Source organism: Harpia harpyja, chromosome 9, assembly GCF_026419915.1.
Source record: "Harpia harpyja isolate bHarHar1 chromosome 9, bHarHar1 primary haplotype, whole genome shotgun sequence".
Taxonomy (NCBI): Eukaryota; Metazoa; Chordata; class Aves; order Accipitriformes; family Accipitridae; genus Harpia; species Harpia harpyja.
The window spans coordinates 2,667,080-2,693,144 of NC_068948.1; the positions used below are offsets into that span (position 1 = coordinate 2,667,080).

The 26,065-nt window shown below is 40.4% G+C and overlaps 1 protein-coding gene and 1 long non-coding RNA gene across 3 annotated transcripts in view; one reads left to right on the forward strand and one right to left on the reverse strand.

Annotated features, from left to right (window-relative positions):
• On the reverse strand, positions 1-15,863 carry LOC128145773 (uncharacterized). Its single transcript, XR_008236593.1, has 3 exons — positions 15,792-15,863; positions 15,167-15,241; positions 1-339 (listed from the first exon to the last, which is right to left on the reverse strand). It is a non-coding gene; the product is annotated as an uncharacterized LOC128145773 (long non-coding RNA).
• Positions 6,566-26,065, forward strand: part of CA5A (carbonic anhydrase 5A) — a 26,825-nt gene continuing 7,325 nt past the window's right edge. Inside the window, exons 1-5 of one of the 2 annotated variants that reach the window (XM_052796452.1) lie at positions 6,566-7,292; positions 17,474-17,671; positions 22,331-22,449; positions 24,201-24,296; positions 24,471-24,533. In XM_052796452.1, the coding sequence (XP_052652412.1) occupies positions 7,163-7,292; positions 17,474-17,671; positions 22,331-22,449; positions 24,201-24,296; positions 24,471-24,533 (606 nt within the window). In that variant the 5' untranslated portion in view covers positions 6,566-7,162. Of the gene's footprint in view, positions 7,293-15,899; positions 16,043-17,473; positions 17,672-22,330; positions 22,450-24,200; positions 24,297-24,470; positions 24,534-26,065 lie in introns of those variants that run through there. The other variant, XM_052796453.1, reaches the window with a different exon arrangement.

The following is a 26,065-nucleotide window of genomic DNA, read 5'->3' on the forward strand; positions in this document are numbered from 1 at the left end:
GAGATTAGGTTACTTTACTATATCCTTATATATCACAGTGTTGCCCAAACAAGACCATCATCACACTTCATTTTTCAGCTTCAGCAGAGCCAGCGGTGACATTCAGACTTCTGCATAAAAATATTCCTTAAATGAGATGCTTAATTCAGTACTGCAGTGTCATGATGTGCAATTGAATCCACTCTGGTTCAGCTGTAATTGGCTACCCTGACATCTGCGGACCTATGGCTAAATGGAGCTGTTGCCATGGCTCTTGGGCTAGTGGTTTGAAATGCTGTTCTCAGGCACTGTAGCTTTGTCATGTCCAAACTCAAGGTGTCCAAGGCAGGACTTCTGTACCTGTATGAAATTAAACAGTGCATGTCACAAAAGCTCCAGTTTCTAAAGCGTTTCAGACCCCAGGGGACCAGCAATTCCTCCTGCTCATCTGTCTGGATTTTACGCAGTCAGAGAACAGCACTTGAGGGGTTTCGTGTTTCAGGCAGGGAAACTTACGCTGACGTGTGCATCGTGCCTTTCTTAGAAAGTGCTCGTAGTGACTTCTCACGCTGGTGTTTTCAGTATTAAAAAGTCATCACGAGCCTGGGAATTAACAACCGGTGTGTTAGGAAAACCCTTGCTCCTGCTTCCAGATTTGTAACTGTTCAGCTGAGTCTGTTGATTTATTTATTGTGTTCTCTTCCTTCACAAGCAGATTAGGAAGTTCAAAGGTTAAACTACTTATAAACTGACTTTTCACACAGGATTATTTCATGCTTTGCTGCACAGATTTGCCCTGCAACAGATTTGCCAGTTTCTGCTGCACTCAAGCAATTGCCAGGTCCCAGCCAGAAAAAGAATGATATAAATATCAGTGTACTACCTGCTGTTGGAAAGTGGCTAGTAAAAGCCTTTGCCATCATAAACCAAATCCGATGTAAAAGGTGTCCTGTTTTCTCATCAGTACATTCCCTCCAAGAGATTATTAACTCACGTTCTGCTGAGGATGTGAGATCCCGCTCCTCTCTGTATAGTTAGTAAATCATTTCTCAGCTAAAACAACACAAACAGAAAAACTTCCATTGTCATAAATCAATTACACTATTCACCTATAGTCTTCAAACTAACTACAGGAAATACTGGCAGGATCCAACTGATGTCTACATCTTTGATCAGAGATAGCAACGTAATAAAAAAATAGTATAGCAATTTGTCTAAGAAAGTCTGCAGCACTACCTTCTGATAGCGAGTCAGTCTGCAGTCATTACAGCAATATCTGGAATATATAATTAACCTTCCTCTTGTAAGGGTTTTTTCCCTCTTTACCAGAGATATTATTTTAGATTTTTTTTCCCTATCATTTCTTCCAAAGCAGGGGGTGTTTCCTTTTAAAATTTTGAATGACACCAATAAATCATAAAGAGACTCCGCTATCACAGCCTATCCCTTGTTCCCCTTGAGATTGACACAGCCAGGTATGACATACTCTTCAATGACAGAAAACATTGGTAAACAGCAGAAGAAAGAGGATCTTTCTGTTCACAACCTGACAGTGGAGACAACCTTTGTGCTTATATCGGAAGGCCCAAATTTGGCTTTCAGTCTTTACAGTACCAACACACGAACGACTTACCCAAGGATAATTGTTTCCTGTGCTTGGCAATCTCCTAAGCTTTATGAGCTTCCAAAGATGTGCTCACCTGAATATTTCTGCAATAATGTAATGAAATTCAGTGTAAGAACCCCTCCAGTGAATGAAGGCTTCACCATGGGATAAGAGACTGCCCATGAGCAAGCACCAGGAAGAAGCTGATACACTGTAAGTTATATTCTGGTTTAAACCATGGTAACTTGCTCAAGTGCCTACATCAAATCCATTCTTATTTTCCTTCTCCCTTATAAAAATGAGTAAGAACTTCAGGGTTCTAATATATCAATTTCATTTTTTAATTTTATAGAAGAAAATACATCCTGTTGTCCTGTTAGTCTGTTGTCCCAAATAAAATAACAAGATATTTCTTTGTTGTTTTATTTCCTCACCTTTTTCATCCTCTTTTTTTAGTCTCTCTCTCTCTCTCTTGCATTTTATGTATGTGCTAACTTTTCTCTGTCGTGTTACGAAGAATCATTTGGTTCCAGGAAATATCTAGCTTATTTTACCGTTGTATCAGCATTCATTTACTATTGTTTCCTAAGGAAGTTGCTGCTTTCACATGTTTTGTGTGGATCAAGAGAGATTGGTATCTCATTCATTGGTTTCCTTTTTTTTGTTAGGAAAAAAAACTTACCATAGCATCAAAGGTAAAAAATTAACACACTGTGCACACAATTTTGCAGCTGCATCAGCAGCAGGAAAACAAAGGTTGCCAAACAAAGCATTTGTTTAAACAAGTGACAGGCATTCATAATTATACTCACTGCTGAGCACGAGAGTATAGAAACAAAGGCATGAAGAACACAGAAGATGTGATCTGGGCACAGAAGTAACTCCAGAGTATTTGCCGTAAGAACCTGTAGGAATAATTTTCTTTCCTATGGATGAAATCCATGATCACATCCTATGCTACTAAAAACAAATAGAGTACTTGAAGTTCCCCTGTTTGTTCAGTTTTTGTTTGAGTTACTTTATTCATTTTCTATATACTAACTCTCATAACTGGAGAGGGACACAAACACATCCTTGTGAACACAGCATGCACTATCTTGTGACATAGTGATGCTTAATTACAAGTCATATAAAATACACTTTTAAACAAAGGTAATATCAATGCTATTTGTAAACTTGCTGTAGCATTTCTCCTTTTATCAATAGAAAACTTCTCTGCTGTTGAAATCTGTTCTCAGTTTTCCTCCTCCAAGTACATACTTCTTCATCACTTACTTTTCAGGCATCGTGTCCATTTTCAATTCTCTCAGAATTGTTCTTTGATTTCATTACAGAAAACAGGTCAGGATCAAGTGGGTTTTGCTCCTGAACGTACTTCAGCTAGCTCTGTGTCTTAGGGCAAGACACAGACATTTTCTGTTCTAACTCTGATCTCTCTTCTGGTTTATGCTGAGTAAATATTTCATTTAATGAAGGTACTCCTAATATTCATGAATGAGGATGGAAGAAAAGGTCTTGAATTCCCACAGCAGAGAGAAAAACATTGTTACATATTTGGTCATCTAGCTGGTCAAAGTTCATGGTCTTGTAAGGTCAATTTTTGCCAGTCTGAGAAATAAGGGGAGAAGGGTCAGGCATGATCAAAATGTTCTCTTACTTATTTACATACTGTTCCATCTCCCTGTATCCATCATGGAAAAAAAAGATAGGAGGCTATTCCCCTTCTCAGAAATCTGCCATTCTAACAAGCCCTGTGTTTGCACTTTGCCCAACTGTGATCTTCCCAGGATCACGCTCACAGCTGTTTCTGCTGCCCTTTTACCTCTGTTACACGGCTGATATCTTTGCCCAGTATTTGCTAGTTTGCCCAGCTTTGTTCAGGTTTGCCACAGACCATGTTTACTTGGTCAGGTACCATTATCATCAGCAGCCTTTTTTAATCCGCTGGGATTAGCAAAAGCCTGCAGGGGAGCTCATCACACTCACTGATTTTAGAGGATTCTATCCTTTTCTTCAGACTGCGGGTTGCCTGAGAACTGCTTTTTCATCCCGTGTGTAGTCCCCACCTTCATATATTTTTTTCAGAAATCCAGATATAAAATGTTACATAGCATCAATGTATCATTAAAGCTATTATTCTAAGCAGAATTTGACCGTCTCCTAGTTCTGGACCTGCATCCGTCTAGACACATGTTCAAAATTATTTGCAATGTTACCCCATTTTTTTCAGGTGTGAGAGTTAAAATAAACTAAGTGTAAATCTTCATCAGTGGCCAGAGAGACAGAACGTCCCCTCAGCAAGTTTCCATGTAACACCCCGTTTGTCATACGCAGGACAGTAGGGCTACCATTGGGAGCGGTCCGGACAAGCCAGGTCAGCTTGGAACCTCACAAAGTGCAACAAAGGCAAATGCCAAGTCCTGCACTTGGGATGGTGTAATCCCATGCTTCGGTACACCCTGGGGACTGACTGCTAGGGTGAAAAGCTCCGGAGAAAAGCACTGCAGATCCTGGAGGACAAGTTGGACACATATCAGCAACGCACCCTTGGAGTGATGAAGGTTAATGACGTAGTGGGCTATATTAGAAAGAGCATGGCCAGCACATCAAGTGACTATTCCCCACTACTCAGCACCTGCGAGGACACATCTGGAATACTCTGTCCTGTTTGGGAACCCCTAATACAAGGGAGAGAATGAAAAACTGGAGGGAGTAGAGGTGGTTAGCAGGCTGGTGAGCTCCGTCGCATTACTAAGTGTCCTAGCAAAATTTGGACATCAAAGAAAAGCTTCCCTTAGGCTGAAGTGATACCTAACATGGGAAGTGTGGGCCAATCCACAGAGAAATGAGTGTTAAAGCCCACCCAGTAATGACCTGACAGGTTTGTGAAAGCTGCTCTAGGTGATATTTTTAGATACTCCATAGAGGTTTCACATGGACTCCTCAGCAGCAGTGCCATCTCAGGCAGCTTCCCACTACTTGATTGATCATCCTGTCAGCTGTTATACAACAATAAATAGGTGAGGAAAATGTTAATTATGAAAACACTTTCCTTGTATCTTTTTAATTACAGTAAAACTGTAAGACTATGTTTTTTCTGAATTGTTGGGCTTGACTTGCCAATGTTGCAACTGAGACAATATTAGGACAGGAACACCCTTGCAAGCCTGATGCCAGGAGAATCAGATTTCTTGAAACACTAAATCAAGGAAGTAATTTTCTCTCTGCAAGTAAAAGCATTCATTCGAAATTAACCAGAATGTAAGTGCTAGCAACCATCTAGTAAGCATCAGAAAGAAAACAAAAACTGATCTTCACAGTCTAGTCCAGAGGCACTTACAGCAAAAGTCAGATGGGTAGTGACAGCAGAAATTTCTAGATTTTTACTTCTCTATTTTCTGTGAAGACAAAGTAAGCACATTTCCATTGTATACAGTCACACTCCACATATGTAATTACCCACAGTTATGAGCAACAATAGAAGTTTGATTTTGCAGTTCTTCAGGCAGAACTCCTAGCTGACAATGGCTTGCTCTTAGATACTCAAGCAGGCAGCTGAGGCAATAAATGACAAGCATTAAGACTCTCCTAAATAGTAGGTTTTGGAATAGCAAATAGTATAGATAAGCTTGCCACTTTAGAATACTAAAGAGGATTCCCTGAGCCTGAGCCTTGCACTTACACCCTGTGTGATAAGAGATGACAGGCATGCATACGTTTAATGAAAATATTGCCAAATACATTTCTAATTCAAAACACCAAAATTTGTTAAGTAAAAAAAAACCTATTTAAAAATATTTCATGGGTAAATATATGGATTAAGAAAGGAGTGATTTTTAATGGCAAATTTTTAATGGCAGAATGTTAACAGTCTTATCATTTCTGCTTGCTCTGTCATTGATAGATTCTGCAGCTTTCAAAATATGCCCTCCTATGTACCTAATGGAGGAAAATAATCACATGGTTTTTGCAAATACTTACATGAGAATTATTAAAGACCACATATACTTCTGAGCTGTCATGACCCTGAGGCCACTAACAAGCCTTAATGACCCTGACAAGCCTCACCTGCAGCCTCCACCCATAGCCCTGCCCATGGGCCAGGAGCCCACTTAAGCCCAAGCCTGGCCCCTTAAGCTCTGTTGTTAGGGCACTTGACTTCAGGTTTGTCTCTGGCTCTGTCTCTAGGAAGGACTCTGGACCCTTGTGGTTGCTTGTCTTTGGCTCTGTCTCCTTTTGCTCCTGTCTGGGCTCTCTGGTTGGACCTTGGACCTGTTTTGTCACTTGCAGTGTTTGGGGCTGTCAGTGGACCCTTTTACCAGCGGCCAGCTCTGCTGTGCTCTGCCTCTGTGCGGTGGCACTGGGCTGGTGCAGGCACTGCCTGTACTGGGGTCATCCTTGGCTCCCCACTCCCCTGTCCTTGGAGAGTAGCTGGCCCTTGCTGCTCCCTGACATGCCCACGCACCCTTTCCTAACAGCTCTCCATCTTCACCCCCATTTGGCCTATTATCTTCTGTAACATTATGAGAAGTCTTTAGAGAATGAATTGCTTGCCTGCGTTTGTGTTTCTGTTTGGCCTAAGAACCTACAGCTCTAACTCAGAAGCTACTTGTGTCTGTGCCATTTACATTGATTGCAGCTATGGGAAGAGGAACAAACATCCCCCAAAAAATGAAAAGATGGGCTTTCCATACAGATCGTTCACATAAAACAACAAAATTATTGGAATTGCATGTGGAAATAGCAAGAGTAACGTTCTTCGTGCTTTCATCTCTAAGAAGCACAGGTCAGGAAAACATCTCAATCTGTTCTCCCCACTGGAAAAAAAACCACTTCGGCTGGGTCAAAGTGGTGTGTGAGTGGGAGGAGTAATTATGGTTCATTATGTCTGTTTCTATTTCTAGTCTATACAAAATTATCCCTCTTATGGGACATCTGATAGTGCAGAAGAACAAATTCCTCACCTTGAGGCTGCAATGATACTGTACTACATTCTCAGAGCTAGAATACTCCTCTGCAGGAGGCTGCTTGCCTTCCTATTCTTGTGGGCAAGCCTTGTATATTTACTAGATTTCTGTGAATTCCTCAGTTTGAGCAGTCACCAGTCCTCAGAATTACAGCTGTTAACGATAGTAATTCTTAGCTATCACTATTCAAATATACAACTATTCAAATTCAAAGCATGTATGCACGAAGAAATGATAAGAAACCTCTCCTTGCATACAAAAGAGTGGTTTCTGTAACCCTTTGGCGTTCCTGGAGCCAGACAAGAAAGAACCTTGAAAGAACATGTAGAATAATCATCAACTAGCCAGCCCTCCAACAAAATGTAGAGCCAATGAAGAAGCCAGTCTAGGAACAAGTTGAAAATTAACTACTTGGTTAGCTCCACCTCTCCCACCAGGAAAGGGTGCTCTCAAAGTTTTTTATAAATAGGTCTGGAGACCCCTCAGTTATCTTGAAGCTGTAAATCCACAGGATTTTTTTCTTCTACTTTGTGTTGATAGGTCGCTAGACTCTGGAAAGCTCCTCTGGCTGTTTGACGAACTGAAGATTTTGGGAGCCAAGGTGATAGCAATGAATAGTGTGAAGGCAAATACCCTGGTGCATTTATACAAGCAGCTGAAAACTATCTGGAGTCCACCAGCAGTGCCAGCACGATTCTGCAGCCTGGCCGCCTGCACTCATAAAAACAGGAATGATGCGTGTAAGTGTATCTCATTTTATCAAAATAGTACTGGATACCTGCATAAGAGAGATGCAGAGGTACAAAGACAACAAATGTAGTTAAGTGTTGCTCTTTCTTATTTGTTAGCTAACCAAAAAGAGAAATCTGAGGATGTGACTGAAAGATTAAAGAAAAAAGAGTGAATAGAATGAGAGAAACTACAGATAAATCATGCAATTCAATAAGGTATTTCTATCTCCATGTGCAGGATTAAAACGTTGTTCTTTGTTATTTCTGCTGTGTCAATGTTATTGGGTTGTGTGACTTGTAACTACAATGAAGAAACAGACTATACAACAATTAATTTTTAATTTTGTCCTGCAACGTTTTGACTGGTTTCAATGAAAACTGTAGTTATAAGTGTAATTCAAAGCACATTTAGCGCAAATTGATTCTGAGTGACTTTGAATTTAACAGACACTACAATGTTTAATTTTGAAAATGAGGCCTAATAGAATCACAAACCACAAAACCCTCCAAATGTTGTATATAGGAGAACTACAATGAATCACTTTCCAAGATGCAGGATACTACTGGAAGATGTCAAAGATTTAGTTATTTAAAATACTAATTAACTTACCTACTGATAAGATGAGGCCAGCCAGAGATTGCGTGTCTACTCACTGGTGTGCAGATAATGTCAGCTGGAGCAATAGTAAAGAGTATTTTTTTACATCTAGGAAATACTTTTGTTTCCTATTTTTTTCTCTGAAAATGTATTCAGCTTACTAACTTTTCCCAAAGAGCCAGATCACTCCTTGAATACTGAGATGCGATTCCCTTCTATTTAAATCATCAAATGACAAATTTTGTATTTACCTAAACTGATGAGAAAACAGATGATTTTGTGACAGATATAAAACAAAGCAGAATGGAGATAAGCACAAGGCTTTGTTTATATTGAAAGCTAGAAGAAATACGCAGTATCTATCAGTGTTTAATAGCTCTACACTTGTAAATGCATTTTTGAAGATGATGCCAAAATATCTTCTGTCACTGAGTGACTAGCATTTCAAAAAACCTGGTAGATTAGCTGCCAAGTTCAATGTGCGCTGTGTTGTAAATATTCCTAGGCAGGGAAGCTTTATGTAATATATAGCATGCAAGCTTCCCTGTCACTCAGCATATCAGAAATAATTCAGAGCAGTTCTTACACAGTGTTTGCAGTGTTTTTCAGAGTTCTCAGTCTAAATTTTCTCCTTTTTTTCTGCTACTCAGAACAGAAAATGAGTTGTATTCTGAAAGCTTAAAACAGAGTGCGTACTTCAATCTAGTAGCATAACTTGTTAATACAGCACTTCACCCTCATTTTTAAAAGATGCCTTTTAAATCTATAGAAGATGCCTAATTCTAGAAGCAAGATTAGCATTGAATTGTTTTACTAGTGAAACAACCACAAGAAAGAGCCTAATTCCTAATGGAAATTTCAAATGATCACACATGCATCCACAACAGTAGTTTTCCCTTTTCTGACCTGCGTAGAGCTTTCTTAGTACAGCTCAGAAGTCTCTTATACTTTTACTTCCTTCCCTGCTAGTTTTTTCTTTACAATGCTCAGAAACTTAATTTTTTTCCCATTAAAATAAGGAAAAGAAAAAAGACATTGTTCATCTATTCAAAGAAAAGCACTAATGTTTAGAAAGAAACCAATGATTCAGCCTTATAAAATAGTAGCTTTTTCTAACAAATTCATATTAATTAGGTGCATGTAATAGTAGCTTTTCTAATGAATCATCTTAATTAGGTGTGTTAATTAGTCTGTACAACTGTACACCCACTCCACACAAGGATGTGTGCATATGAGGGAACACATTCTAATAGTCACAAGCAATGTCTCTATCTCCTATAACTCCTTTATCTCTAATTTATCAGTAAACTGTTTCAGTGTTGGAGATTCAATAGCTAAACCCAAAACCTGTGCCAGTAAGAGTAATGCCTGTGCTCATACAATACTGCTCATCATGTGCGGCGATATGAATTACTGCTTCAGAGGGGAAATCCAGAGAATCTGCTGTACTTGTGGTTAAAAAGTTCTGTTATTATTCTGTATTTTTATTATTTATTCATTACTTTTATATTTGAAAACATAAACTAAGATTGCAAGTGAATATTCATTGTGAGTCCAACGACTTCCAATTTCAGAAGCCACACAGATAATATAAGTCAACATCCTTCATTAAAAAAGTAATTAAACCCATGAATCAGCAGGAAAGAATCCCTCTATACAGTTCCTAATTCTTCTGCTTGTTCACTATTAATATACCACAAAACTTAATGGCCTATAAAATTAAAAACTTCAGGAATGGAACATATTACAATTAAGTGTTACGTTTCTGTTTCATCAGTGAAAGTGTGACTCTAGGAAAATTGTTTGAAATTGTTCAGTGGAGTAAGAAGGTATACTGGAGAAAAGCTGAGATCTCTACATCTCCACATGTGATGGAGAAAGTAAATGATTTTATGGTTACCCATGGTCCGTCGATTTCCAGTAAGGGGCTAAATGATGCCATATTTTTTGCTGTGGACACTTGTCCATGGGGAACTGTACTGAGAAACCAAAACCCACTTCATGGTAACAAACATTCCAGGAAGACATCATACAAGGCTGTTGCATCATAAGACCATTGCAGATTAAATTAACTACAGTTGCTATCTATCTCTTTTTACTCACCTTCCTCTTTTCACTTTAAGACCAATGCTATTTATTACTTAAATCTTTCTCTAATCCAGGACATTCATGCAGGAAATGCCAAAACAAACTGATTCAGGAAAACACTATCTTTGGAACGGCTGGTTTCGGCTGCCAGTGAATAGACACTAGCTCTCAATAAGCCAGCCTGTGGGTTCCTCCATCTGGTGGCTAGATTCTGTGCGCAACACGCATTCAAAGCAAAAAGCACATTCAATTAAATTCCGCTATTCACAGCTGACAGTACAAACAGCCCTTTCAGTGACAAAAACTTGATCAAAGAAATGGTAAAATTGGACTATTGAGCTCTTAGGTAACGTCCTCAATGTAAGGTTCACCATTTTCCAGAACTTCTTCTCTTGTCTTTCTTTCATCACCCTTCCCACACACAGAAGTAGTCTCTCTCCAAGTTGGGTGGTGATGCTTTCACTTGGCAGTTAACTCAGACATTTGCTTTGAGGACGTAGGTTAAACAATTCAAAGGCTGACACTTCCCAGTGCCTTTTCTGGATTCCCCTTGTGTCCCTACAAGGACAAAAGTATTTTTCTGCACTTCACTGGAAAAGAACTGTAGAAACGTTGCTGAGAATCATGGCATATATGTAAAAATTCCTAGTGATGTGGACTACAGCAGCAGATGTCTGTACTAAGCTCTGTGGTATCTTGTAACAATACGTGGAGGCAGTGGTTTCAGACACCTTTTAATACAATAGAGAGGGAGCTGCTGGAAATGTTCTTTATAGGGATTTTAAGTCTATGGAGTATACCCTCACCCTAGTAATTATTGCCAGAGCAGATCTGAATGGCTTTTTTCTTTCTTATCCTTTTAGAAGAAGTTACAAGAAAAGCAGAATCCTTCAAGTTTTTTTAAAGAATTGTGTAAGTACAGCAATGACACACAATCCAGGTGTGCCATCTCCAGGACTGTGCATACAATTGCAGTAACTACACAAATTGTCCATGAGAGATCTTCTAAGCCCTTTCCATGCTGAGTTACTAAGCCTGCATGCATAATTTTAGCAAATGTTTTTATACAGAAAAGATAAAGCCTCTGTTTGCTTTACCTTGCCAACTGGAATTACCTCCTCCTTATCTGGACTTAGCCTTAGCCACTGCCTTCTCATCCAGGCTCCTATCTCAGCCAAACATTCTGGAAGCAGAGAAAAGCTCAGCATTTCACAATCTGCTGCTGCTTTCCTGTTGAGCTTAGAGTACTCTGTCAGTTACATCCGTTTGATAAAAAGCACTGGTCTGTTTATCAATAAACTGGCCTACATCACAGTCCAAATCTGACATCAATTCAGCAGAACTTTCAACACCTTGTCACTATGGACCTCAGCCAACCATCACTGTTATCCTCCAAAATCTTGATTCATACTAAAAAGCTTCAAAGAAATCAACCTATCTTGGATTTCCTCTGTAATATTCAATCCAAGCGGCTGAAGCACAGCCATGCTCCTTTAAAGTTTAAAAGGGTTCTTTATTGAGTTTCAGTAATGTTTGGTTTTATTTTTCTAATTCAGAATGTGTTGCTATGGAAAGCACCCCTGCTCAACTTAGGACAAAAACATACTTTCTTCAAGTAGGTGGAGTTTCTCAACTGTTCCCACCATGCCGTCCTCCTTGTTTTACTTAAGAGCTGTGTGAAGCTTGTTTGAAAGCCCTTGTGTAAACAAATCAAAAAGGGCTTTATTCAACAGGTCTTTTTATTTTTAAAGATTAAAACTATGAAGACTGAAATCCACTGAAGCTGAGTCATTTTACCTCTCATTCTTACTTGACAGCCACCTGAATTAATTTTCATACTCTTTCTTCTAATTTTGTAATCCATATGTGAGAACTCTCTCCTCCCCAGGATACTTAAAGGGAATTTAAAAATGAAACATTGAAATGTTTTGTCTCTTTAAATCAAGTTTACAACAGTGTAAATTGGTAGTAAATCCTTTCATTTAACTGAATTTATTTTGGATTTTTACCATTGAACTGTGGCCTTCAAAATATTTCCTTGGAAATTGTGTTATAAAATACAATAATTCAGTAATACACACAACCTGTATTTTCATCTGGATCTTGACTCCCACCCCAAAGCTTTTGAACCTTATATCAATGCTAAATGAACTTTCTAACAATTACTCCAAACAGACCTGTTAAAGCATCCACAGCTGCAATTAATTATAGAAAATAATTAAAAGATTGGGACTATTTGGATAGGTCTATACATCTACTTCAGCTGGGAAAGGCAGGAAAAAAACACAGTGCAAATGTAAGAAGCCTCCAAATACTATAAAATTAAATGGGGCATCACTATGTCTGTCTGGAAGTTTTTAAGAAAATAAATTAAGCACAGATTAGGTCTGTTTGTGGCAGATGTCTCTTCATGGGTGACACATCTTGGTCATGCTTGTTATATTACAATATATACAACTGTTCTGAATAGATATGCATGTAACAAAGATAAACATTAGACTAGACCCTTCCTCAGTGAGCTAATCGTAAATGAGTCATGCATAAAGCAAAGGGTGCAAACTGCATGCTATCTTAATTCTCACTTTTTTAACTTTGCCCATTTGAAAACAGTAGATGAGGTTTCTATCTCTCATTCCACACAGATTCTGCGTCACTTTAACTCATCCAGTAGGTCAATTGCCAGATTTCTGGTTGGGGTGTTCCCTATACGCAGAAACCACTCTCAGTTCAGGAACAAGAGAGAGCATAGCTGAAACCTCCCGGATGGTCCAGAAACATAACAATTTTGGAAAAACACGAGAACAACAGAGATACTGTAATTCTGGCTGCTGCTGTTCTCTCCAGCCTGCTGCATGATAAACGACCATCTCTAGTAGCTGGCACATGGCCAAGGAGAAACCCTGTTTCTGGTTCTGGAATGGTCCAGAAAAGATGATATTTTGGCCCCACTGGCTAAGTGCTGGGAACAAGGTTTAGGGCTTATGTTTCCTTTTGCACAAGTACTTCTTGCCTTTCTGTCTGCAGTTTCCAAAACAAACCATCTCACTGCCACTGAGCTCATATTTTGAAGGGTTTTCTTTAACCCTCTGGAGAATAAAAGTTTTTTTTAATTAAATGCTGAAGTTTTACTGAAATTTATGCTCAGTAAAAAACAGCATGTGCGTGTAAAAAGTGGATGCAGATTCTGTGAATGAGTCAGAGGGGAAACAAAAGTGTTGTAGGTCAAAGTCATTTCTCTTTATTTTTGCACCTGAACAGCCCATCATTTCCGAAAGCCTACACCATAAGAACTTTCCTTTGGTTGTGCTGTTCAACCCAGAAGAAATGACTCATTCTGTTCAGCTTAGTAGCTCTATAATAAACTTTACATTTGCAAAACCTTGCAGGATCAAATCCCTAAAAAATTTCACAAAGTTTCTTCATTTTAATGCCACAGTGTAAAGCAGTGGAGCTTGAGTTTTTTTTTTTTTTTTCCAACTGCTTTTAACATAGAGAAAAGTGATAGTTGTACAGAAATCAGGTGTGCTGGTTTGGCTGGGATGGAGTTAATTTTCTTCATAGTAGCTAGTATTGGGCTATGGTTTGGATTTGTGCTGAAAACAGTGTTGATAATACAGAGATGGGTTTGTTACTGCTGAGCAGTGCTCACACAGAGTCAAGGCCTTTTCTGCTTCTCACCCCACCAGCGAGTAGGCTGGGGGTGCACAAGAAGTTGGGAGGGGACACAGCTGGGACAGCTGACCCCAACTGACCAAAGGGATATTCCATACCATATGATGTCATGCTCAGCATATAAAGCTGGGGGAAAAAGAAGGAGGAAGGGGGGGGGGATGTTTGGAGTGATGGTGTTTGTCTTGCCAAGTTAACCATTATGCGTGATGGAGTGCTGCTTTCCTGAAGATGGCCGAACACCTGCCCACCGATGGGAAGTGGTGAATTAATTCCCTGTTTTGCTTTGCTTGCATGAGCAGCTTTTTCTTTACTTATTAAACTGTCTTTATCTCAACCCACGAGTTTTCTCACTTTTACTCTTCTGATTCTCTCCCCCATCCAACCAGGGCAGGGAGTGAGCAAGCAGCTGTGTGGTGCTTAGTGGCCATCTGGGGTTAAACCATGACACCAGCTTAAGCTCTGCAACAGTAAGCATCTATACTATGATATAGGGCATACATACATTAGTTAATTTGGTAGATGTGACTTCTAAGCTGCCTGAAAATATCAATTGTATTTAGAGGACGTCACAGAAGAACAGAAAGTGAAGAAATAACAATATTGTTTTGTTAGTAGGTGAGAATAAAACCCAGTATCTCTTGTTTATGCTCAATATTAAAACATCTGAAGCTATGTCTGAGGTCCCTGCTGCAATTAAGCATGAAGCTCATATGGGCTGTCCTCATGACCAGGAGCTACCTGTTGCTCATAAGCAGCTTCAGCAACAGTCACATCTGACCTGTGCTAAATACAGTTGCCTAACCATGATCAATAGGCTATTAAACTGTGATTAAGCCTGAATGAATAATGATGTTTATGGGCAGCAACTGTTTTCAATTTCATCAAGTACATATCTCTTCTTTTTGAGCTACAGGAAGCCATATGTTAAGGATAGTAAATTAGCCATCCTGAAAAACATTGAGAGTCAAACCAAGAATTCATTATGTTTGCAATTGAATCCTACTATACAAAAAAAAAAAAAAAAAAGACTGTGCTTTAAAGAAGGCATATCTTGGCAGGGAGGAAGTAAAATGAAATTTAAACCCAGTTTAACAGTACATCTCCCGATGACCTGTTTTCTGATCACGTAGCCACTCAAAGCAAATCACTTGCCAGATTTCAACCTTCTCTTACTCAACTCAGGAGGACTTTAAATATGTTATGCTGTGAATGCAATGGAAACTTCTTACACAATGTTGCAAACTAGAGCAAACACTTCTTGGTTGACTCTAGTTGAGTATCTAGTCTTGTCTCCATTTCAGTAAAACGTTCTCAATGCTATGTTAGGTTCCTCATGAAAATTGAAAAATACTCACCCTAACAAGCTTAAAAATCCCCAAAAGGTAAACGCAGATTTGCAAAATTATTTTAAGAGAGTAACTAAGAAATATGATCCAAAGCAGGTGGCAAGATGAAAGCCAGGAGCTGAGGTGCGGTGTTCTGCTCCTGGCTGCCCAACGGACCCGGCAAAAATGAGGACACTTACTTCATCTCTGCGCTTTCACTGACACAGTCACTTTTCTACAGACTTCCCTTTTTGCTCTGTGCTCCTCACTACCAGCTGTAACACAGAAAAGGTGCAAGAAGTAACCAAGGTTTTAAAAACCAGAGTTTCATTGAGTCCTCCCTCAAGTAGTCTCAGACGAATGCTAGTTAATTGGCCCCTTTTACCATCCCGGGGTGGGCCTATTTTGGTCTCCAGCCTTTGGGACAGATGCAGTTGGGTAAAGTGGCCGTAACATTACCTTTTTCCTAACTTTTCTGTGTGCAGTTTGGGGCAGGGACCCTGCTGCGCCAAGGCCACCCATATCCCTGTGGGAGAGGGATCACACTCCAGCCCACCTTCAGCTGGGAGAAACCAAAACCTCCTCCTTGAGCAAAACTAACTAGACAAGAATAAATGCTAATCCCCGAAGGTGCGTAAGCAAGCCCTGAACGCTATCACCCTGAAAGGAAATACATTTTTGGTGTGAGTCAGGCACAGGGATTAGCCTGACCGCGGGAAATGGCGAACACGCACCCATAGGGAACTGTGACCTCTTCTTTAACGTTAACGCAGGACAAAACGCTGGCAAAAGCTAGGCCCTGAAGAAAGCAGCGACCGCCCTCACCGCCTCGCCTCAGGCAAAAAAACCGCCCGCTCCCCTGAGGGAGCCATGGCGGCGGGGGGGCCGTGCCGGAAGGGGCCGTACCGGGCCGGGCCGGGCCGGGCTGGGCTGGGCGGTGGCGCCCGGCGACTCCCCGGTCTCCTCCGCGATGCTGCCGCTGCTGTTGCGCCGGGCTTGGGTGGCCGCCGCCTCACGGCGGGGGACACGACGGTGCAGCCTGGGAGCCTGCTGTTCCTACCGCCTGCGAGACGCCCGTGAGTGCTGCCGCCCCCCCGCGCCGCTTCCCTCAGGGTGGGGAGCCGCTTCCCTCAGGGTGGGGGGGGACCTTCACCCCTTGAGGCGAGCAGCTCCCGCCGCCTGAGGAGAGCAGGTCGCCGCCCCGAGCCCCCTCCTCGGTCTCCCCGCCCGGTTCGTCGTCCCCCGACCCGAGGTAGCCCCGCTGCCCGCCGCGTTGTGCCCTGCCCCGGGTCCGGCTGAGGGGTCCGTGTCCCTCCGTCCCTTCCCGCCCCGCGGGCTGAGGGGGCTGCCGGTGCCTCGCAAGTTTGTGTGGAAGGAGGCAGGGACGCCGGGTTCAGCCTGGCTTTGTCGGCGACAGTTCCTGCGCTGAAACATCAGGAAGCGGCAGGAACAATAACAGAGAGCTGGGGCACTTTTGGAGAATATTTTGCTCGCCCGCTTCTGCCTTACCTGCCTGCGGTGACCTTGCGCAGGCCGATAAAGTTTGCGCCTTGCTGAGGAAACCGGGGGGGGGGAAGGTTGTTTAGCTACCTCTCATGTGAGTGGTTTGTTAAAACACTTATTTTTTTCTTTTCCCCTTGCGAAAGACCAGGAGCAGTTGTATGTACTGAAGTAGCCAGCAAGTAACACGATGCTTCAGAGCCTCTCGGTTTTGGGTTCAGTGGATGGGCAGGGCACAAAACCCCTTTGTCTGTGGGTCGTCGGTGTAAGGGGACTGCAGGTGAACGAGTGCTCCCCATCCACACAGATCTCAGTTCTTTTTTTTTTAGCAGAACAAAATCCTGTGGAAACTGCATTCGTGCATCTGCCCTGCTGGTGCCAGTTTGAGATGTCCGAGGTGCCCCCAAAATTGGTAGTTTAGGATTTTACAGGTGTGGGGGATCAGTTGTAGGTCCGGAGTGCATAAAGTAGTCTTGGTCAATACTGGTACGGGTGCTTTGGGAGCACTATACTCTTAGCAGTGGTGTAACCCCTGAGCACACGTAGGCAAAAGACCAGCACCATCAAGAGAATATTTTTGCTTTGTAGTGGGACTTATCCTGTGTCTGGTGCAATCTGACATCTGTTGGTGGTACTGGTGTAAGGAAATCTGGAGTGGTGTGGTAAGACTCTGGCGAACTTGTGAAACAAAAGCCACCTTAAAATCAATTGGCAATAAAAGGAAAACAATTTTCTGACAAATAAAGGGACAGAATTTCTTTGAAGAGCATTTTGCAAATGCAGAAAGGTATCAGCAAAGTTTAAGTCAAATTTCTGCGCTTCCCTGTGTAGCTCTGAGTCATGCAACTGGAATGTGTTATTATTTTACTTTCCTGTGCATCAGCTGACTTGAATTAGCTTTTGGAGCCAATATGCCAAAGCATCTTCTCTTGCCAAAAAGTTCTGAAATATTTAGTTGGAAGTTCTGTATCATGCATTAGCGCCTGACGCTCTTCATCATCTTCCAGTGCATCCACTTTGGCAGAGTCCGCTTACAATTCCTGGGGGCACCCGACAGTCGCCTATCAATATCCAGTGGAGAGACAGTGTTTATGACCCCGTTCTGAAGCCTCTGAAAATCAGCTATGACCCAACAACGTGTCTTCACATCTGGAACAACGGATATTCATTCCTGGTTGAGTTTGATGATTCTACTGATAGATCAGGTAAGCAAAACTCAGAAAAATCTATGTAATGTATTATTAATGGTTAGAGAGGAGCACTATTTGCATGTTGTAAAACCTCAGGTTCAGTAACAACACAAATGTTGAAAATGAATGTACAGTAGAAGAATGCTTTAGCTAAATGCAGATTTACAGTGATGGGAATTGTAATGCAGAAGTTCTACATAGGCCTCACTTTTACTATGTATATATCACTGTGGACATTGTGCACAAATCCTCTGGTGTAGGTTGAAATTGATTCTTATTGCACTAACCTTAATGTCCACCTTTTGATTAGGTCTTGTAATATGACAGCTTCATCTACATAAGTCAATCTTCAGTCATATGTATTTTAAACGAGATTCCACCATTACACTTTATTAAAGTAATCTGCCACTTATCTCTTTTGCAGTGTTAACAGATAAATTTAATGCATTTGAAATAATAAGCAGCAAAATGACTTTCAGTTGGAAAGCATACATACTTATCTCAAGCTTTTGGAGAATTAAATAATATTGAGCTGCTACCACAGGCCGCAGGTGCATGTGTTCCTGTTGTTTTAGTACAAGCAGGAGCCCACGCATGCAAAATCCAATTATGCATTCCAGCAATTTGTTGTGAATAAGTGCACTGATCCGAGCAGCTAAATGTTTCTGAAATGCTTGGCAGAGTCAATTGACTTAAAATCAAGATACTGCTACCAAATTCCAGATTTCCTGTCCATTGTTCCTTTTAAAAGTTGACTTTACCAAAGGACATTGCTGGTATGTATAAAGAAGGTATTCTGTAAAGGTAGGTGAACTGGTAGCAGTTGGTCAGGGATATTGTGAAGCACATGGTTCATATTGATTACTCGGTTTCTCCTGGAGGGAAAAATTGAAGGACCCTGGGCAAGTTTGAATCTGTTTGATTAGAGTCATTTATGTTTAATGTGACTGTTTACCATGAGAGATGTTAGAACTGGGTAATGGATTTAGTAACGCTCTTGGGAAGGAAGCTTTCAGCATGCTAATAAACAAATGCTTTTGTCTCTGCAATACCAGTATTTTTGGTTGATGTTTGGAAAGAGGCTGATAAAAGAACGCAGCAAAAATTGTAGTGGTGGAGCGCATGGAGCTTTCAGGGGCTTGTGTGACGTCTGGGGTTTTTTTTGTTTTTATTGTTTATAACTGTTGACCCAGAATATTAGTTTCCAACCAGGGAATATTCTTGCCCTTGTTCATTTGAGCGCTATGATACGTAATGAAGAAACCAAGTAGTGCCCTTCTGTTTTTACAGTACAAACTGCTATTGTGTTAGTGAGGTGGGGTTAGAGGACGGACTAAGATGGAGACATGACTTGTTAGCTCATCAGTGATTTTAACTTACTAACTTTAGATTGGTTTTGCTTCTAATTTAACAGTCTTTTACTTTATACAGCTATACCCCGCTATGTGTTGAGGATGCATTCCTGAAAAGTGTAATGGTTTGCAGTTCAGTGGATAACAAAGTAATTTTTTTCCCTGCAAGAATTGATGTAATGGAGGGGAATTGCCTGCAGGAGGTTAAGAAATGCGCAACACTTAAATAGATGGGGACAGTTTTTGTGACATAGAAGCAAGCATGGAATCATCAGGACTGCCAGTTAGAGGGGTGCTGGCCTTTCAGAGGCTGGCTATTCAGCTCTGAAAGATCTTACCCGCTTCATCTGTAAGACTGAACACTTGAGGTAAATCTTTAAGTGTGAGCATTCTTGCTGCCTCTTTCTGGATGGCTGCCTTTTCTTCATCATCGTCATCATCCTCAAATTAAAGTCAATGAAGGGTGATGACGGCTGGTGGAGGGTGGCATTAAACTATCAGTGACAGGACTCCAAAATGACAGACCGAGAAACAACGGATCACGGGATATTGCTGTATAAATGGTCAGGTTTTCAAGTGCCTGCCTCTCTCCTCCACCTTTCTCTTTACTCTTGCTATTTCTGATTTTTCTTTCTGCCAGCTTCTGTCTAACAATAATAGAAATCCAGAGAAGAAAGCTTATGAACAAACAAAAAAAAAACCCCAGCAAAATTGAAACAGAAGATGAAAAAGACAAAATGAAACGTGCATCCCGGATAGACAAAAATGCCCAACTCCTGAGATGAGGCAAAACAAGACTTGGGCAAAAGATGAAGGTAGTGCTGCCATGGGGTGTTTGCTTATGAGCAGAGCAGGAGGATGAAGAAGAAAGAGGGTGTGGGGAAGGTATGTACAGAACATGGTCCTGTCTGTGTGCATGAATGCCATCTGCTGCAAGGAGATGAAATTGAAACAGAACTAGGGTTACAATAAAAAGCTAATATGATTCTTTCCCCTGATTGTTTATTAGAGTTCCTTTAAACTTCTATTTCATTTTTAAATTATCAAGACTGGTAAATTGAGAGGAAATGAAACGGCAAAAATGCTTGTAAAGGGACTGTAAGTTCCTACTTGTTTCCTGCCACTTTCTAGTGTCCACTATAGGAACCTGATTTTCAATGTAACATGTGCCTGTGCCTAACTTTACTAAGGAGGCAAACATTCAAGTGAATGTGATTATTAACATGAATGTAGTCACTTGTGGGTTTGCATCGTCACATAATCAGGAATGGATAGTGTTAGAGCACAGAAACTTTAATTCTGAAAGACTTGGCAGTGTGGGCCACATCTTCATCACATCCCTGAAAGTTACCTTTCTCCATCATGATTTTGGTTTTTTAGTGATGGTGTCGTCGTGGTTTAAGCCCAGCCAGCAACTAGGCACCACACAGCTGCTCACTCACTCCCCACCCTCCCAGTGGGATGGGGAGAACTGGGGGAAAAAAAGTTAAACTTGTCGGTTGAGATAAGAACGATTTAATAACTAGAGTAAAATAAAATGTAATACTGACAATAATAATTAAAAAATATAATAATAATTGTAATGAAAATGATTATTAAAACTAAATAACAAAACAACAGGAAAAGACAAGTGATGCACAATGCAATTGCTCACCACCCACTGACTGATGCCTGAGCAGTGATCTGCCTCTCCCAGCCAATTCCCCCAGTTCATATACTGAGCATGACGTCCTATGGTATGGAATATCGCTTTGGCTAGTTCGGATCAGCTGTCCTGGCCATGCTCCCCCCCCCCCCCCAGCTTCTTGTATACCTGCTTGCTCACAGAGCATGGGAAATTAAAAAAATCCTTAACATAGAATAAGCGCTACTTAGCGACAACTAAAACATGAGTGTGTTATCAACGTTATTCTCACACTAAATCCAAAGCACACTGTACCAGCTACTAAGAAGAAAATTAACTCTATCCCAGCCGAAACCAGGACAGATGGTCATTATTGCATTTATGCTAAGAGCTCAACAGCAGTGGATGAAATTAATTAAATGTCAATTTGCGTAGCTTGTTTTAGCTTACTCTTTTATCACAGGCAGGCCTATCTAGTTAGAATTTCAGAACTGCTGGCTGGCTTTCAGGAAAAAAAAAAAAAAGACAAGAAAAGCTCTTAAAGCCTCTCATTGTTTTCTCCTTAGCATTAAAGTGATTAACTTCTTTTCAAAAGTTGTGTTGGGATTATGTACTTTATACAGTGGTTCTCTATAAAATTTAACCATGACATATAGTTAAGTAAAAATCAGCAAATGGGTCTCTACAGCTACATATTTATTGTTAGCCCTTTGGAAGTAATTATGGTCTCTCATTTACCAGATGCTGTGATGTAATAACTAGCAAGAAGACCTTGCAGGATATTTCTGGTTCAGTTAGAAGGAAATGAGTAAAACCCAACAGTACACAGAAAACTAGGCATTGACTTTTTCATTTATGTATTTCCAAAATGATGAGAGGCCTTCTGAAATCAGGAGAGCAGACTGAATGTTTACCTTTACTCATGGCTAAAAAGTGCATTAAAGCTTCCAGAAACTCAGAATCTTGCTCACAGGCAAACTGTGTGTTTAGATACTTTGTGGAGTGTAGCTTGAACAGTTTACAGTAGGCACAATATTAGCATATTTCTGGCTGTGCAGGAAATCTTTTAACATTGGTTATGCAGTCTGAAAGCTGCATTGAAGCAGAATAGTACGTTTGGATTTTTGTAACTTGAAAAAAAGTAGAATTGAACATTTGACACGATGTACTGATTTTTCTGGCAAAATTGCATTTTTGAAGTCTTGTATTGTCATGGGAAATATCAATATTTTTCATAGATATTGAGGCTTCACTGGGATGTCATTTAATAGATGTATTCATTGCATTTTCATCATACATGTTTCTTCTGGTAAGGCTGTTCTCATATGCCTGCTCCAAGAGAAAGAGTATGGAACATAACATGTAATCACCATGACTCTGCCAAACTTGATGTGACTTGGAAAAAAATTCCCTTGAGGGGAGATGGATGAGGAGACTATTTAGCGTATCTTCAATTTGATATAGTTGATTCAGACTGCAGGGATAAACAGTGATGTGTTTGCTTGAACAATTTTGTCATAGCAAAGTAAAGTGTAAAAGTAGCCCAGCAATAGGGGACTGTTTCAGTTAAGATAGTTGCTCCACCTGATTTTTTTTTTTTTTCCTGGGCAAATTTATTTCAAGGAGGATCTTACTGTGTTACTTGTCTGGACAATTCGAAATCATGTTTATTAATCTGTGTCTTGTTTTGTTTTTTAGTAATCGTTGGAGGTCCCTTGGAAAACCAATACAGGCTAAAGCAGTTCCACTTCCATTGGGGAGCTATAAACGAGTGGGGTTCAGAGCACACAGTTGACAGTAAATTTTACCCTGCAGAGGTATGAGATAAAATGCTGAACAGTGCAAATACTTGTGGGGACTGGAGGCTAAGTCTCAGGCTGTCTGTGACTATACTGCATGCTAGAAAACTCCCAATTTGAAGAATTGCAGTTTGCTGTTAAGGATCAGACCTGGTAGGTGCCACAGCTCATCTGCCATTTTATTAGTTAAGTTCATATTCACTGTGGTTTTTGGAGAAGAACATAGTCTTAAAATTGAACATTGGCCCCATTAGTGAAAGTTTCAGTAATGTTTTCTTCTCCCTGAATGTTTCTAGGGGTAGCTGCCGGACAAGCCAATGGCAGGCAGCAAAGTATCATTGGTATTCCAGCTCTGTCTGGATGGAGTGGCACAACTCTGCTTGCCCTTCCTTCTTTTAAAGGGGAAAAGGATGAGACAGAAAGCAGACTGAGGGCATAATCAGGTCTTAATGAACTCCCAGGTCCCAGCTAATGTGGTGCAGATCAGGTGGACAGCAAATACTGAGGTAAATGTGAAAGCTCAAATCTCAATTAAAAAAAAAAAATTAAGTGCTTTACCTCTGAGCTACAGCAAGCTAAGAGTTTACATGAGGTGTACGATCTGTTTTCCTGGGAGTATGGCACATGTACTACATCTCAGCTGATGTCTCCAGTGGACCTCCAAATCTCCCAATCCTTACTGCTTTAAAATCACTTTGTTTATTGTTACTAAGTGCTTGCAGAGAAACAAAGCACATACTAAATACTTTTTAAAAAAATATTTAAAGAGGAAATAGAAGATTATTTAATTCTCACAGCCGTACCTGTAACTCAAGAATCCTGCTTACCTTGTATATAATAACTGTCTTGTGTATGTGACCCCAGCGTCTTGGCTAATGTTAGACTGTTTATTCCAGTTACCAACAATTTTTTGTGCGTGTCTTAAGTCGTTAGAATAATGTATAGCAGGGTTCTATGGTAATATAGTGGTTATCATGATCACTTTATTTTCTGTTGTCAACTCTTAAGCAATTATTAAAGCAGCAAAACTTTTGTGATTAAGTAACTACTAAGGCAGAGTCAATAAAAAGGATGGAGCCAATGGGGAAAAATATAGATTAAATTGCTCAGAGAGGAAAGTATGACAGGTATAAACACAGTTATATGCCAAAGATGGAGAATTTGAAAAATTATTATTGCTTATTTTTTAGAAGATGTTTATCTCCTGTTAATGTGTTCATAATGGTGCCTGTCAGTTTGGCAAGATATTTGTTAACAGCAAGACTGTATGACTAAGTTTTGGGGCTGGTGCTGGCTATCTATTTAATACACAAAACCCCTCAATGGAATGCTTGTATTGGACTGTAAGGAATGCAGAGGAAGCTTATGTTATGTGCAGGAGACTGTTCCGTAGCAGAATAGCATGCTCTGTTCTTCCTGTTAAGAGATGGAAGAGCCCTTCAGTTCCAGGTATACTAAGCTTTTTTTGTGCCTTTAACTAGCATGCCTATAATCAGTCTTCCACAGACAAAATCCCTTTCATATGTGTGAAATGCAGTTTATGGGTCTTTGGCTATTGTTTAAAAAAAGGCAAAAAAAAGCAGGGAATTACCATTATTTTCCAGTAACATTTTGGTCCCTATTTTTGTGGTGTGTGTGATTTCTGAGGTAGCTCACTGCAGTGTCTCAAATTGCCAAGGACCAAATGTAGCAAAGATCAAAAGTCAAGTTTCTGGATATCATTGCTGTGCTCTGTGCATGCGTTGATTTCTCATTCATTTATATTTCAGTTGCATTTAGTACACTGGAATGCCGTTGTGTACCCAACTTTTGAAGAAGCTGTAATGGAAGGTAACGGCTTGGCTGTTATTGGAGTGTTTTTAAAGGTAATTTCACTTTGTGTAATAAGCTGTAACGATGCCTTTTTATTTTAATTTTGTAAAAACTTATTTGGGACAAAATAGCTCTAGATTTTTGTTGTTGTTTTCAAAAAATACTGATTAAGGTAGATAGGCAGAATGTCAGCTTAATGATTCTCTAACTCTGCCCGTCTTCTGCAGCTAGGAGCACATCATGAAGGGCTGCAGACACTGGTTGATGCCTTGCCGGCAGTTAAACACAAGGTAAGTATTTTTAAGTGTCCCACCAGTTATCACTCAGCATAGCTAATGCAGTCATTCAACATAAAGATTACTCTGAGAATAGCAAAATACTAATAAATGCTTTCTTCCTTAAATGTGAGTAGGGGCCTGATTAATCAAGAATTCACCCGAGGTGTCATACTGGAGGTGGGGAGGAAGGTAATTTTTAAGGAGGAATTGTATACTTTAAGCTTTCCAAACCTCTTGGTTTAAGAAATGATGCTCTTGAGATTGTATCCCCTTAGAAGGGTAGGCACATGTTTAATGCTTGCCCTCACTGAAGCCTGCCCTTCTGCTTCTATGAAAACAGATACCGCTGGATTAGTTTTCGTATGTTGTTTAACTGGAAGGAACTTTCTGTGCTGTGTAAAGTGGTAGGTTACTTCTTGTGGAATTAAGGCTTTCAGATCCTTGAGGAGGAGATTATTGTTTGCTTTTTTTTTTAAATACTGTACATTTTCTGCTAGGGGAATGGGACTCTTTCTTCATAGCTGATTTCTGACTTCTGCCAGGAGAGGGAGTGCTGCGTCTCTGACAGTGCTCAGAAGCAGTTCATGCTCCTTCAGGTGCCTGTTCCTTTTTGAAAGTACACACAAAAAATACACATCAGGAATTCGGTGGCTTGTAAGCACATCCAGTTGAAGTTGCTGTGCCATTATTTATCACAGTAAAGTCTTTTTTTATCCAAACAAATACTTATGGCAATGCAGAAAAAATTCTGCCAGATAAAATGCCAAACAAGTCAGTTCAGTGCAAAAAAGACCTACAAAAATCTGTGAATATACATCCATTATGAGAATATAATATTTTACAGCATATGAATTTGAAAGAAAATAAAGTCAAGATCTTTAAAAAAAAAAAAGTATTATCAAACATTAGGCTCATCAAGCTGCATGTGGGCTGCTCTGAAAGGGATCTCATTTCCAAAGGATGTCAGTCACTCAGCAGCTCATCAGCACTTGGTTTAAAACGTTTGAAAATCTTTGTTGCCTTGCCAGCGTTATCACTGACTTAAGCACCAAACCCTGAGGAACATCACCCTGGTGAGGAGGAGGAGGAAGGTCAGATAATACCCATTCTGATGTCCTTGCATCTTCCTCTCACATGAAGGGTGAAAGCCCCCATCTAGAATCTTTTGTCCAACCCCCTATTTTTGAAAAATTCTTTACTGTAATATTCCTCATTCTCAGTGGGGAACCGATAAAGCCTATCTAAGGAAAAACAGGATCTTCCTTTCCTGCATTGCCAGTATATCCTGGAAATACCCCACGAGTAAAATGTTTGTGTAGGAGCTTGAGAGCCCATGATTTCCTACATGCTGTCTGGTATCTCACTTGTGGGAGTGCACATTCTGGAGACATGAGTACCTGATATGATTTAAATAAAACTTTAGTCCTCTTCCCTCTCCCTGCTGCCTAAAATCACATGGTGAAAAGTAAAAGCACTATTGTTTGCAGTCTATTTCTGGCAGAACTACCTGAACTTATTCCACTACTTACTCTTTCTTTTTCATG